At 35.5% G+C, this 16,423-nt stretch overlaps 1 protein-coding gene across 1 annotated transcript in view; it reads right to left on the reverse strand.

The window, feature by feature from the left end:
- The window catches only part of STAM (signal transducing adaptor molecule), an 87,881-nt gene that overhangs the window by 11,130 nt on the left and 60,328 nt on the right, over positions 1-16,423 (reverse strand). The window contains exons 7-13 of the mRNA XM_039245886.1: positions 16,164-16,356; positions 14,801-14,895; positions 11,497-11,585; positions 9,373-9,460; positions 9,093-9,147; positions 8,355-8,508; positions 6,472-6,647 (exon numbers count right to left, since the gene is read on the reverse strand). Of these exons, the coding sequence (XP_039101817.1) occupies positions 6,472-6,647; positions 8,355-8,508; positions 9,093-9,147; positions 9,373-9,460; positions 11,497-11,585; positions 14,801-14,895; positions 16,164-16,356 (850 nt within the window). The remainder of the gene's footprint in view (positions 1-6,471; positions 6,648-8,354; positions 8,509-9,092; positions 9,148-9,372; positions 9,461-11,496; positions 11,586-14,800; positions 14,896-16,163; positions 16,357-16,423) is intronic.

Consider the following 16,423-nt stretch of genomic DNA (forward strand, 5'->3'; position numbering starts at 1 on the left):
CAATGAAGACTCACTCAAAACCCAGCACTATAACATCTGTTTGAAAAGCACCTAGGCTACATGTGAACAAGAAATACTAATCTCGAAGTGCCAGCCAGAGAGGCAGGAAACTGTTGGGACTTTCTTCAGGGACAGGGAAACTGGTAACAGCCATATTAGCGACGCTGCCCTACCTTGCGAATGTCAGGGTTAGCAACTACCATTTTGGAGACAAGAGGCATGCCCAGCGAAGAACTCTGTGCACACCCACAACACAGCCAAAAGAAATGGTGGGGTGAGGGCAACAGCCGTGCCTACCACCACACCGCAGCACTTCTGTGAGTCACAGACCAATCAGGCACCAGCCCTACCCACCCCCACACCACAGACTGGGGCCTGACAGCTGACAAGCATGCAGGATCCACACAGAGGACACCCTGTGAGCACCTGGCTCTGCTCAGAAGGGATTATGCTTATGCGCTCCACATGAAATTTCCTACACAGGGCCACTCTTTCAAGACTGAGAGAGGTAGTTAATTTACCTAACACAAAGAAACAAATACGGAGAGTCCAAAATGAAAAAACAGAGGAATATGTTCCAATGAAATAACAAGAAAAAAACGTATCAGAAAAAGATGTTAATGAAATGGTGATAAGCAACCTGCTAGAGTTACAAGTAATGATCATATAGAAGCTCAGAAGCTCACCACACTTTGAAGAAAAATGGATGAACACAGTTTTGTCTTGAACAAAGAGATAGAAAATATAAGAAAGTACCCAACAAAAGTTATGAAACTGAAAAACACAATAAATGAACTGAAAAATATACGAGGCAGGTACAACAGCAGGCTGGATAAATCCAAAGTTTGATCACCAAACTGGAATACGAAGATAACTCACCCAGAACAAACAGAAAAGAAAAAAAATGAAAAAAAAAATGAAGACTTTTAAAAAAATATCAAGCAGAATAGCATTCCCATTATAGGGTCCCAAAAGGAGAAGACAGAAAGAAAAGACCAAAAAACTTACTTTGAAGAAATAATTGTTGAAAACTTCCTTTATCTGGAGAATGAAATGAACATACAAGTCCAGAAAGCTCAGAGAGCTCCAAAGAGATGAACCCAAAAGATCTACACCAGGATATGTTATAATTAAAATGGTGAAAGTTAAAGAGAAAAAGAAAACCTTACAAGCAGTAAGAGAAAAACAACATTTACATACAAGAGAAACCCCATAAGGCTATCAGCAGCCCTTTCTGTAGAAACTAAAGGCCAGAAGACGGTATTCATAGTGCTAAAAGAAAAAACCTCCAACCAAGAATTCTCTACCAAGCAAAACCATCAATGAAAATTGAGGGAGAGATTAGGTTTTCCATATAAACAAAAGCTAAAGGAGTTAATCACCACTAAACCTGGCTTTTCAAAAAATGCTGAAGGGATGACTTTAACATGAAAAGAAATGGCACCAATTAATAATAAAAAAAATAAGAAACATACAAAAGTAAAAATCTCACTGGAAAAGGTAAATACATAATAAGGATGGACCACACACTTATAAAGCAAGTATGGAGATTAAAAAGCAAAAAGAGTAAAATTAATTAAACCTGCAATAATTAGTTAAGGGATGCTAAAATAAAAATGCAAAATGACACATCAAAAATATAAAAATTGGGGGTAGTGGGGAAAAATGTAAAGTTTTGTAATGTGTTCAAATTTAAGTTACTATCAACTCAAAACAGGCTGTTGCATACATAGTAAGTTATATGTGAACCTCATGGTAACCATAAGCAAAAGCTTCTACTAAATACACAAAAGAAAATGGGAAAAGAATCTAAACATACAATAAAGAAAACCATCAAGACACAAGAAAGTAGACAAAGAAAAGGAACAGAAGGGAACTAAGAAAACAACCAGAAAACAACTAACAAAATAGTAGTAAATATATACCTATCAATAATTACTTTAAATGTAAATGGACTAAACTCACTAATCAAAAAAGATGAAGTAAGTGAAGAGATTTAAAAACAAATGACCCATCTATATGCAGCCTACAAAAGACTTACTTCAGAAATACATCCAGAAACAGACTGAAAGTGAAGGGCTAGAGAAAGATATTCCACACAAATGGAAACAAAAATAAAGCTGAAGTAGCTGTACTCACATTAGACAAAATAGACATTAAAAGACTGTAATAAGAGATAAAGGGCATTATACACTGATAAAAAGGTCAATCCCAAAAAAGACACTTCTAATTTAAAAATATTTTTATTTATTAAACATTTATAAATATATATGCACCTAACATAGGAGCAACAAGATATACAAAGTAAATATTGACAGACCAAAAGAGAGGAATGGCCAGTAATACAGTAATAGTAGGAGACTTTAACACCCTACTTACATCAATGGGATAGATCCTCCCAACAGAAAATCAATCAAAAACATCAGCCTTAAACAACACATTATACCAGATGAACTTAGATATTTATAGAACATACCACACAAAAGGAACAGAATACACATTCTTTTCAAATGCATATGGAGTATTTTCCAGAACAGACTACATGTTACACTACAAAATAAGTCTCAATAAATTCAAGAAAACTGAAATCATATCAAACAACTACTATGGCCACAATGCTATAAAACTAGAAATCAATTACAAGAAAAAAACTGGAAAAAGTACAAACACACGGAGATTAAATACTATGCTACTAAATACCACTGAATCAACAAATAGAAAGAGAAATAAAAAAAATGTCTATAGAGACAAATGAACAGAAATATGACCTAGTACAACCTATAGGATTTAGCAAATGGAGTTCTAAGAGGTAAGATCACAGCAATACAGGCCTACCTCAAGAAAGCAGAAAAATCTCAATCTAACTTTCCACATAAAGGAGCTGGAAAAAGAACAAATGAAGCCCAAAGTCAAGAAAAATAGGAAAAAAAAATAAAATCAGAGCATAAATAAATAAAAGAGACAGGTAACATAAACAAACAAAGCTAAGAGCTGGTCCTTTTAAAAGCTAAAGAAACTCAAACCTTTAAGAGAGAAAGCTCTAGTATACAAAATCAGAAATGATAAAACTTTCAACTGACACCACAAAACCACAAAGGATGAGGAGCAACTACTACAAACATATGCCAACAAAACGGAAAACCCAGAAACAATGAAAAAATAACTAGAAACAATCTTCCAAGACTGAGTCATAATGAAATACAAGATCTGAATAGACCAATTCCTGTCTAAGATTGAATCAGTAATCAAAAATCTATCAACAAACAAAATCCAGGACTAAACACCATCACTGGTAAATTCTACCAAACAGCCAAAGATTTAATACCTATCCTTCTCAAACTCTTCCAAAAAACAAAAAAGAGGAAATACTTGCAAAATCGTTTTATGAGGCCAGCCTTGCCTGATACCAAAACCAAATATGGAAGCCACAAAAAAAGGTCATTATAAGCCTATCATTGATGAATACTGATTCAAAAATCAACAAAATATTAGGAAATCAAATTCAACAGTACATTAAAAGGATCATACATTATAATATCAAGTGGCATTTATTCCAAGGATACAAGGATGCCTCAATATCCACAAATCGAACAACGGGATACACCACATTAACAAAACTAAGGACAAAGATCGTATCATTTCAACAGATACAGAAAAAGCATTCGATGAAATCCAACATCCACTTCTGATAAAAACCCTCAACAAAGTGGGTACAGAGAGACCATTAGTCAACATAAGAAAAGATATAGTGACATAGCCACAGTTAACATTGTACTTGATGATAAAGAGCTCAAAGCTTTTCCTTCTAAGATCAGGAACAAGAATGCCCACTCTTGCCACTTTTAAGAAGCATAGTATTAGAAATCCTAGCTATAGCAATTAGGCCAAAAAAAAAAATAAAAAGAAACAAGGATGGAAGGGAGTGAAGGAGGGAGGAAGAGAATGCATCCAAACTGGAAAGGAAGAAGTAACACTGTCACTATTTCCAGATGATAGAATACTACATGTAGATAGGCCAAAAGACACCACCAAAAAATTGTCAGTATACATGAATTCAGTAAAGTAGTTAAAGACACTTGACAAAGATTTTATAAACACACAAAATCAATACACAGAATTGAAGCATTTCTTATATACTCATAATGACTTATTAGAAAGAGAAACTAAGAAAATAATTCCATTTACAGGTTCATCAAAAAGAATAAAATACCCAGAAATAAATTTAACGAAGCAGGTGAAAGACCTGTAAAAGAAAACTATAAGATGCTGATGAAAAAAACTGAAGATGACGCACAAAAAGGAAAGATATTTTGTGCTCATAGTTTAGAAGAATGTTAGTCTCCACACTACTCAAAGCAATCTACAGATTAATTGCAATCTCTATCAAAATTCTAAGAGCTAGAACAAATAGTTCTCAATTTTGTAAGGAACCAAAAAAGATCCTGAATAGTGAAAGCAATCTTGAGAAGGAACAACAAAGTTGGAGGTATTGTGCTCCCTGATTTCAAACTATACTACCAAGCTACAGTAATCAAAACAATATGGTATCAGCATAAAAAGAAACACACTGATCAGTAGAACAGGACTGGGAGCTCAGAATTACACCCACACATATATGGGCAATTATTTTCCAACAAAGGAGCCGAGAACATAAATGAAGAAAGGACTGTATCTTTAAGAAATGGTGTTGGAAATACTGAACAGCCAAATGCAAAAGAATAAAACTGGACTACCAGCTTACACCATCAACAGAAATAAATTTAAAATGGATTAAAAGGGGGTGCCTGGGTGGCTAGTCGGTTAAGCCAACTTCAGCTCAGGTCATGATCTCACAGTTCATGAGTTCGAGCCCCACATCAGGCTCTGTGCTGAACGCTTGCTTGCTTCGGGTTCTGTGTCTCCCCCTCTCTCTCTCTGCCCCTCCCTCCCCTCAAAAATAAACATTAAAAAAATATACAAAATAGATTAAAGACTTGAATGTAAAACCTGATGCCATAAATTTCCTAGAAGAAAACACAAGTGATAATAAGCTTCTTGACATCAGTCTTAGCAATATCTGTATGGATCTGACTCCAAAGACGAGAGAACCAAAAGAAAAAAATAAATTTCATCAAAATAAAAAGCTTCTGCTCACTAAAAGACACCATCATCAAAGTGAAAAGCAACCTACAGAAGGGGAGAAAGTTTTTGCAAATCATATATATGACAAGGATTAATATCCAAAATATATAAAGAAATCATACAACTCAACAACGAAAAACCACAAACAATCCTATTTAAAAAGTGGGCAGGTGATATGAATCAACATTTTTCCAACGAAGACATACAAGATGAAGATGGTCAACAGGCAAATGAAGGACGTTCAACATCAGTAATTATCATGGAAATACAAATTAAAACTACAATGAGATATTATCTCACACTAATTAGAATGGGTATTATCAAAAAGACAAGAATTAGCGAGTGCCGCTGAGGCAGTACAAAGAAGGGAACCATCACATCCTGTTGGGAATGTACAGTGATACAGACAACATACGGAGATTCCTCAAAAAATTAAGAATAGAATGACTATATGATCCAGCTCTTCCACCTGTGGATATGGGAATTACCTAAAGAATGCAAAACACTGATTTGAAAAGGTATAGCCACCCTTTTGTTCACTGTATGATTATTCACAATAGCCAAGACATGGACATAACCTAAATGTCCAGTGATAAATTAATGGGTAAAGAAGATGAATGTGGGGGTATGTGCTTGTGTGCAGTAGTATATATAGTGTACATATACTACCCAATCATAAAACAACAACAACAACAACAACAACAACAATGAAATCTTGCCATTTGGGACAACATCCATGGACCTTAAAAGTATTATGTTAAGCTAAGTGAAAGAAGTCAGAAAAAGACAAATAGTATGACTTTACTTGTATGTGGAATCTAAAAAACAAACAAACAAACCAAACTAAACCAAACCAAACTTAAAGAGAACAGACAGGTGGTTACCAGAGAGGAAAGGGGTGAGGGGGTGGGTGGAAGGGGTGAAGGAGGTCCACTGAATGGTGGTGGATGGTAACTGGACTGTTAGTGGTGATCACTCTGTAGTGTATACAGATGTATGATTATAATGGGCATCTGAAACTTCATATAATGTTAGATGGCTAATTTTACTTCGATAAAAAGAAAAATGATAGGAAATTCAACAAGTACAGAACCAAGACTTGAACACAGCAGTTCAATGAGTCAGTAAGACAGAGGAAGAGCCTTCCGGCTAGTACTGCAGTACTGCAGGGGATCCTGTAGAACCCACTCATCACTACAAGGAGGCCTGACCATCCGGTATTGGTGATGGCACTTCTCTCTCTTAGGTTCTTCTTACGCAGTTCGTACGGTTACAGATGAGTGGGGGCATTTAAGAGTTATATCAGCACTAACTACACAGCATTCAAACAACAGTCAAAAATCAAATTACTTAGGGTAAGAAGCCGGAGTCTGCTGGCTGGGAAGGGCTGGGTTTACGGATGGCGGAACAGCTCCCTGGCTGAGAGAAGACAGCTGCTCTGGGGGAAGACTGTAGCTCTGGAGGTGGCTCATCTGCGTGCTCCCTGCCACCAGGTAGGCACCACTCTGAGGCGGCCCCGGGTACACCTAGAACAGGTCATGATTTAAAAAAAGAAAAAAAAATAGACTAAGATTTTAACAGGTATGACAAAATTTCTTTGTAGAGGCATTCAGTTACACAGTAAACAACAATGAAAGCTCCAAAATCTTTTTAAAAAGTTACTTCTTTTGACAGGCATTAAAAAAACGCTCTTCAGTGAAGTGGGCTTTCTGATAATTTTTGTTCTTAGGTAAACATGACCTAAACTCAGGTTTATTTCATAAAGGAACTTATCTTGAAGCTTTATATTATCTCTCTTCCCATACTGATATTTTAATAGGAATCTCAAAAAATTTTAAGAAGTGTCTCTGAATTCAGTTTTAGATACAATTTGTATTTCCTAAATTACAGTTTAGTGAACGCAGAGCAAGCTAACTTTCTCAAGCAGGGGTGAGCAAACATTTTTGTAAAAGTCCAGGTAGTAAGTATTTTAGGCCTTGTGGGCCTTTCCGTCACAACCACTGGACTCTGCCCATATAGAAAGTAGCCATAAACAATGTATAAAGAAATGAGAACAGCTATCTTCTAGTAAAGGTTTAGTTAAAAACAAAACCAAACACAAAACACAGGTGAGAAGCTGGATTTGGCCCTTGGGCAATACATCCAAAAACTATATTTACTTTAATCTAGAAACTGATCTCTTAAATGCCCAAAAACTAAAGCACACCAAATATTCCAATTTTCTGTAGTATTCATTAGATCCTTCCATTTCCCATGTTTGAAAAGAGAACGGTCTATGTAGTGAGATTTTTCCCAGCTGTTAAGGCAGTAACAGACATCAGGAGAGGACACAATCATCTCAGCATTTCTTGGAAGTCCTCAGAGACTGACTGTACATCAGAATACAGAAGGTCTTCATTATAAACAGGGCTATTCCAGTCCTCTTAAAAGCATTTTTTGTTTTTGTATTTGCAAATGAAACAAGAAAAGGATTTTTTTTTTTTTTTTGCTAAAACTGGATCAATAGCCATGAGTAGGTATCATCTAGCCTCACGCTGGTCAAGTGTGGCTGTTCAACCCCAGGGATCTGGTCCTTCATTTCAAGGGAAGGGGGCCATTTTTTAAGAAAAAAATTAATTTGCACCAAGTTTACACCACCCACATAAATAAAATGGAATGCTTCGCTAAGTCCCTATATAGTGACCTTCCTGAGTTTGTGGGAAAAGGGCTCTTGAAATAGTCACTTAAGGTGAATAAGGAGGATGCATTCTATGTCTCATGTAAAGGGAGATGGAAACATTCAGATTAAAGCAATTTACTCTAACACTAAAAACTGTAGATGCACAGAAAAATTTAGTAATAACTAGACAATTTACTCAAACAAAAAATGTGTTTTTTTAACTAGATAATTACAAATGAAGCTTTAAAAATATACAGATGTGTGGGCCTTACTCTTGAGCATTCTGATTCAACAGTCTGGGGTGGGGCCGAGGAACCTGTCTTTTTTTTTTTTTTTTTTAAAGTTTGACTGGTGATTCTGATATACACCCTTGAAGAAAAACGATATTCTGAAAAGAATTACTGGAATAATTAGCATAATATACACTGTATTTGTCAAGTAAAAAACTCTTTTCAACTTTATTCTAAGCATTACTTTTAGAAAGTTTCAGATCTTACAAAAACACAGCTATTCCAAATAATCTCAAATATACCTGAGAATTTAAAATGATACACTTGAACTTTTAAAAGCTTACCTGAGAACCAGAAACACCAGATGACTGCATATAATACTGCTGATTCTGTAATTTTGCATACATGGAATACATTGGATCTTCATTCATTAACTTGGTATACAATGAAAGTGCTTCCATCACTTTAACATTAAGTTCTGAGAGTTCTGAATGTTTTCTGAAATATTACAGAGTAATTTCAAACACAACTGCTAATTAAATGATATAATGTTCTAAATAAGAAGACACATAAAAATAGCAAAAAGGAATATAAGTAGACACTACTTAAACCTGATGACGGAAAATATCCTGTATTCTAGCTCCAAGGCAACGAAAACTAAGGTACCGTGCTGGGAGAAGGCTAGCTTATTGTACTTGACTTTATCTTGAAATAATTAGGTGTCCCTAACAAATAACAGATGGGAAAGTCATTTGTGGGGTCTGGTAATGTCACTTATAGCATTACAATGATTAGAACAGTTAATCATTACTTTTTAAAAAGACTAATATAATTAAGATCCAATAAATCATCACTTAAAAAAAAAACCCCGTAGGTAGATGGGTACAATTCTAATTCCCACATCTGGTGGAAAACAACTGAATGAGAACTGGTACCTTTGGCAGATCTTTGTTTTTTTCCCCCTCCTTTGGCATATTTTTAAAATAAAAATAAAATAAAAAGGCAGCTCTATCTCAGTATGCACTTAGAGAGAAATTCAGCAAAGAAGACATGCAATATAGATACAGCACATGTTCTTTTACCTATCAATATCTTCCAGCTTTTCATCAATGAGAGGTCCCATCTGGTGACACATTGCTAAGACAACAAGATTTAAAGAAATATAAGAAAACACAGCAAAGAAAACCTCATCTCTGGTGGATATTCATATAAGCAAGACTGGGTCATAGAAGAGTGAAAAGTGCTCACATTGTTTTCTATCATATTCAATTTTATTTCAGTGTAAAACCGTATTGTAACAGAACACTAGATATAAGCTCTAATTATTCTTTATGTGCAAGGTTAATGGAAAACAAAGTTTACCTTCAAGATGAAGTAACTCTGGAAGATCTGGCTGATCATCACTGGGATCTGTACTCTGCAACATCTGTAGCAACTGGTCCATTTTGTCCTGCAAGAATTAAATAGTTAACGTAACAAGCAACAAATCATTATGCAAAAATATGTTCTCACTTCATTAATTAGATAGCAGATAGAAGACTTTTATAATTCACACAGAGACTCCAATTTTGCTTTTATGTATTTAATATCCATGTATTCTCTTTAGTAATATGTGAAGTCGGAGCCCTGAAAGCTCTCCCTACATATTTTTCAAACTGCTAACGGAGACTCTCTTAAATGAGAAGAACAGAGCCATAGTTCAACTTACAACGTGTGAGTTCTTCAATCTGTTATGTCATGCCATGGATCCGTGTCACGATGTTTTGGAGCAGCTGGACTCTTGCCATGCTGACAGGTGTAACTTCCCCTCTCAAGATGGCATTACTTCTGACTAACAACTCAGTTAGTACTTCTCCACCACGGAGAATATGGCAGCTGCGTTAGCATGGCACAGCTCAGCTACAGTACAGCTCTTCTCCTTCTAAGTAGGGCCATAAGATTTTATTCTACATTTTCTTCCCACCTATGTTTCAGTCTGTCATAAAGGAAGATGTAAGATTGTGGCTTCTCTCCTCTCCTATATGGGGAAAGGCTGGAAGGATCTCAAAGCAAGGACTCAGATCACAGAATCTTCCTTTGTAAAAACCAATGGACCTAATGAAATCATCATTACATAAACACATCTATATATTACGTAATTACATATGTACTTAAATGTAAGTTTTTAAAAATCAAAATGCCGATCTCATGTACCAAAGAGTAATAGTGCAATAATTACAAACTTCTCTCCATGCGTGGTTTTTACGTGGTTATATTACTAAACATAGGACATTAGGTAAACAGTGGAAAAGACTACCAATTCTATGCAGTCATTTAAACCAAAACAAAAATGCTATTTCTGCGGCACCTGGGTGGCTCAGTGGGTTAAGTGTCTGACTTCAGCCCAGGTCATGATCTCACAGTCTATTGGTTCGAGCCCTGTACTGGGCTCTGTGCTGACAGCTCAGAGTCTGGAGCCTGCTTCAGATTCTGTGCCTCTCTCTCTCTCTGACCCTTCTCTGCTTGCGCGCTCTCTCAAAAATAAATAAATACTTAAAAAAATAAATAAATGCTGTTTCTGCAAAGAACAGTCTGAGAGATGAACTAATCAGTGGACAGTGAAAGTCACACAAGTATATAAAAAACTCTTCTAAAGTCACAAGAATTTTGTATTTTGAAATGCGTGCCAGTTTTCAATGTAAACAATTCAGAATTTTCATTTTAAATAGTCTAAAAAAAGGCGTGTGACAGAAAAATTTACCTACAGCAAAAAAAAGGGGGAGGGAAGCAGGAGTTACATGACAGTCAATTAACATGTGGATGATTTTTGTTTTAAACACTACACTCTATGTGAAATTACCTAGAATAAAAGACGTGAGGTTTATCATACGGGCCACCAGGCTGACTCTACACGCATTTTCTTATGTAATGCAATTGGCCAAACATTACGTTTCCCTGATCCTGTCAACTTCCCTGGCTCTCAGCACAATCTCTAGTCTGTTTCTCTAAAAAAGAACTCTTCAAACTTTGTTCCTGGCTCCCTCCAGAAGGCGGCTAAAAACCTATAAAATCCCTTCACATATTTTAAAGATGACATATCATTTTTCATCATATTTAAAATGTGTAAATAATGATCTTTGCAAATGAAACAGCCACATATTCTATTAAATATATTCCATCCAAAAAAATTCACTACAATAATGTTTGTAATAACTAAAAACACACACACACACACACACAATTGCAAACAACCTAAGTGTTCGATAGAAGAATATTAAATCATGCTAAGTCCAGTCTATGGAATATTAAGCAGAAATTTTAAACAATGAGGTACAGAATAAGACTACAGAGGCAGTTTCAGGGAGAACCTTTGCTTTGTCTAGACTGCCTGAACTTTTGTAACATAAAATACATCCACTAATAAAGTAATCACTTTTTTTAAAAACCAGACAAGTATTTCAACTTCAATAGCAAGTACGAACCACTATCACAGAAGAAATCACTTACTTCATCAATAAAGGCTTGTTCCGGTTCTGGCTCTATTGTTTCTACCTGAACATCATCACTAAATTGTACCGTCTTCTTCTCCGTTTTAACTGTAAAACATGTAATATTTACCTTTTCTTTAGAAGGAATTTAAATTTCTATTTTAAAGCACTTCAAATTCCATGACAGAATCTGGATTTTCCTTAAGGAATAATGAGACTACACATTTAGACAAAAATGACAGCATATTATTTTGTGGAATTACGTGAAGATTTCTTATTTTGCTCTTCTAAAGATTTTACGTTTTACTTCACTAAAAATAAGAGGTATATTTCTGAAGCAAAGATTAATCACTCATTACATAGGAGAATTTAGTAAACTGGTGGGCAAAAAGTAAAGTTTTATAAGTAAAGTTATTTTACAAGTAAAGTTTTACATAAATGAACTCTGCATATTAAAATAAATTCTCATTTGAAAGACCATGCTATTTCATTGCAGTGAACTGGAAAGTCAGCTATATGTTCTCTGGCATGTCACTCAGACTTTTTACTAAAAGAATGACATCCAGGGCAGTGGAGGACTTTATAAGGAGCACTGACAGAGATCTGAATTTTCCACTAAATCGGCCTGCATTTTTTAGTTGCATTATTCTTTGAAATAAAACTGTGGTTATGGAAGGATCTGCAAACCAATGGCCAGACGCATACACTTCTCTTGCTCAACAAGGCAATCTTTAGAATTATTCAATAGATCATTAACTAGAAAATACAAGATTATGATTAACAGAGCAATTAATCTTCTCCCCCAAAATACTGAGCGGTCCTTACAGCTTTAAAGGAATGAACTTCCTTTCTGCATTTTTCATCCTTGTATCAATGTGGTCAATCTGTATTCATAAAAATATTAATAATCAAGATAAAAAGGAGGTTGGGAATGGAGCAGAATTAAGGCAATATATTATTAAACGATTAAGTGTGTGTAACAGAATATTACAGTACCCCCAATGACTCTCTTATACTGTGAAACATGCCCATTTTAAAATGAGGTTAACAGCAGCACAGCAACATAGAAAATTCTTGCACAGAAGAAAGCTAACAGATGACCCAGCCTGGATCTGAATGCCTATGCGTCTGGCTCTGCCAGTCCACATGCTGGAATCTGGCCGATGATTTTACTCTGAGAACAGGCGCTCCTGTCTCTCATGTATTCTGTACTGTGTGCTTCCGTATAAAAGGCAGAGAGTTTAATTTCTAACATAAGAAATACATTCATCCCATGTAAGTCACCATAAAGCAAAATTCTATGCAAAAAAGTTTCAGCTGGTTTCATTTTCCCTTGAGGGTAAAAGAGACATGTGCTAGAGAGATTTCTGCTTTTTAAATCTTGAGCTATTAGCAAGTAGGAAGCTGGGAAAGCATTGCATTGGCTGCTACCCTTAAGACAACACACAGAAGAACAGCATAGTGCTGGCCACGTACAAGTGTCAGTGCTTTTTCTCACAGGCACCACTTCTACTGTTACGCATGTGTGCATCTGTGTGTATGTGTATCCATATGTGAGCAAAATAACCTGTTTTCACAAGATCTACTACACCTCCATAAGTGAAAACAAGCTAAGCAGGCGGGTACTTCTCCCTGGCATTAAGTAAAGCGGGCTCCTGTCTCCTCACAAGGAACAGTGCGAGGTCGATCACGGCAGCTTCCTTTCCCAAGCTCAGCTCTTTCCCAAGCTCCGTGACAGAAGTTCTGCTGCCCCTGCTGTCCTCAGGAGTCCCGAGAGACGCACAGGAGCTGCACTGCTACGTGATGGGGACAAGAAGAGACGGCCACGTGATCGATATGAGATCTTGGAACTCCTCCTGAACAGAAGTCCAAGGCAAGTGTATTCTTTCCAACAGCTGATTCAGGACAAAAACAGAAACAAAAAACTCAAACGCCCAAAAAACAAGTTAAAAAATCACTACCGTAAAGCTGGCACACAATACGCTGCCATTTTAAGTAGGTTCCATAACCTATTTTGTGCGTTCTAACAAAAAAGAACTGCATTACTAGAATGGGTATTAAGAATCCGTCTCCATCGTAAATCTGTCATGAAATGACACAGATAACCTGGCAATAATTAGAAGACAGTGTCATTTCATCAAAGAAAAAAGTAACGTCTGATTTGTTGTTAAAGCCTTCTCTTGAAAGAAAAGTGTTCCTATGCTTCTTCAAGAAAAGGTTATCTGTTATTTTATGTATATATATGTATGTATATGTATATTTGTACATATATACACAAACACTTACGTATCATTTATGCCTAAATATTTATATAGTGTTTTCGGTAAGATTCAGTACTAGGAGTTGTTGGAAATGAAAAGGTGACTAAGACAAAGATCCTTTCTTAAAATTCTTGTAAACTAACAAAGACCTAAGCATCTTGCAATTTATAACTTGCTTTGATCCTCTCTACTCACATTACAGAAAGATGAGATACTTTGCCAGGTAACTATAGCTTACCAACTTATATACAAAAGCTCTTTTAAAATTCTAAACCTTTCAACCACTAACAGAAATCTTTCTACAGAAATATCTATTTAGAAGATATTTCTTATTTATGACCTTATTTTGGTGTCCCCAACTCATCATTATTTACGATTCTGTGAACTACAGTACAGTGGAGAAACAGAGTGAACTGTCTACAAACATTTTGGTAGCTACCAGTACTGACCTCTCCTGCAACTAATATGCCTGCCGGGAACATCGCTTTTCCTTCCTGGGACCCATGTTCTACTTTATTTCCCTTAGTACACACAGGTTTGGAAACCAAACAAAAAAGTTTTCATAAGATTAGCTATGGCTCCTTCTGAGTATCTGACATGAGGTCCTAGAAAAGCCATTCATTATATTTCTTACAGGCCACCACTTCCAAGTTTGGGGCTAGACACTAAAGAAATGGTTTCAATCTCTGAACAGAAAGAATTTCCTATGAGATTACACTGTATTTGTCACACTTTATGAACTGATAATGAAAATATGTAATGCATAGAATTTATCACACTTCTTAATCTACGTTTTTACAATGGCATACATATAATTTTTTAAAAGAAAAAATAGGCTGCACAACTACCTGATTAAGGATAATCTTGGTAGATAGATAATTTGAATTTGTAGATAATTACATGATTTTCAGTAAATAATGTGACTAGCAAGCTGTGTTTTTAATAAACACCTCGGAGGCACTAATATCTGAGAGTTCCAGCTCTATAAAATTGAATTTACTCAACTTTTATTAAGAAGAAAATTATGGATTATCATCCACTTACAGACTGGAAAATACTTACTCATTTCTGGTTCAGCAGTAAGGTCAGCAGTCACAAAATTAGAGGGAAATAACCCCATGCCTTGATGGGTTTCACCTTTCCACCAGTTTGGATCACTAATGAGAAACAAAAAAGATTTTTCTCTCTATAAATCTCTACCTTAATAGTGTTTAACTTGCATTATTACGAGATTTGAATCCCACAACAATCCAATGAGGGAAGAAATGAATGTATTACTATTACAAATAGAAGATGAAGCCTCAGAGAAGATAAAGAGCTATTAAACACACAGTTCTTTATCTTTTGGAAGGCTGGCGAATGCTCTGAGGATTTAATAAAAGGCTCTGAACTCTCTCCGAAACAGAGGTCTCTACATTTGACTGTCAACTTCAGGTAGTTCATGGGCTCCACTGTCTGTAAGTCTCTTTTGTAATAAGATAAACGGTGGGCACTTAATTCAGTGCCTAAATTAGTGCTCTCTCTTACATACAAAATGCACATTTTTCCTGTACAAAAATGCACATTTCTCCCCCAGAGGAGACAACATGACAGATGACACTGTTTATAGAACAAAGTGTTCACAGTGAGCACACCTCCAGGTACAACCCCACGTTCACTATTATCTCTTGGGTGCTCCGTATGAGGAAAGCTAGGAAGCTCTCAAAAAAATTTTTTGAATGAATCAATGATCAAGGCTTTGTGCAATTTTCAGCATATCCCCTCACAATTTAATTCATTTTCTTTCACTCAAGAAACTGTAAATGTGCTACTACAGGAATAACCTAAACTTTTAAAAATTTATTCTTTAAAATCACTTGCAAATTTTAGCACTTCATTATCGGTAACGATCACCAGTAACAATTTTCAAGTAAACCTAAAGCTGTAGCCAAAAACCAGATGTACTGAATCATCTCCCATAGTAATGTAAATGCATATAATTCCATATAAAATGAGTCTGTCCCACATGGATATACTATTTGTTGTGAATAATTAAATTCAATATATTAGGTATTTCTCACAAATTCCATACATACATATACATATTTGGTTTATTTTCTAATATTTTAACTTTACTAATTTAATTTCTAAAATATTAACTAATAACTGATCTTATTAGGTGAAATAAAAAATGAATAAACCAAGCCTCCAAATCAAATAAAAACAATTTAAAAAAGAGATGAGAAAACAAATTCAGCTACAAAATAATAATCCAGACAATATGACACAAGCAAAACCACCAACTACCACACACAAGAAGTATCTCCATGAATATTTCTCTTATTACCTTTGGTTATGGCATTCAACAGGGGTAATATGAAACACAGAAGTAATATATGTTTTCATATGAATGTCAACTTAATATCAATTTGATATTATCCATCACCTGTCATCAAGAACGGTAATAATTTCTCCAGCTTTAAAAGTAAGTTCATTATCTTCAGCAGCTTCAAAGTCATATATAGCACGAACTTTTCGGCCTTCGTGTTGGTGGTTAGTTAAGAGATTGGATGTGCTTGGGTACAAAGAAGAAAGTGTGGTTGACTGCTGCCTTTGCTCCTTCAGGGACAACTCAATAGCTGAAAAATAATGAGTTTAAAAAAAGACCCCAAATGTTAGTATATCCAACAATCCAAATAAGTACAA

The sequence above is a fragment of the Hyaena hyaena genome, unplaced genomic scaffold, assembly GCF_003009895.1.
Source record: "Hyaena hyaena isolate Hyena2069 unplaced genomic scaffold, ASM300989v1 scaffold_277, whole genome shotgun sequence".
NCBI classification, from domain to species: Eukaryota; Metazoa; Chordata; class Mammalia; order Carnivora; family Hyaenidae; genus Hyaena; species Hyaena hyaena.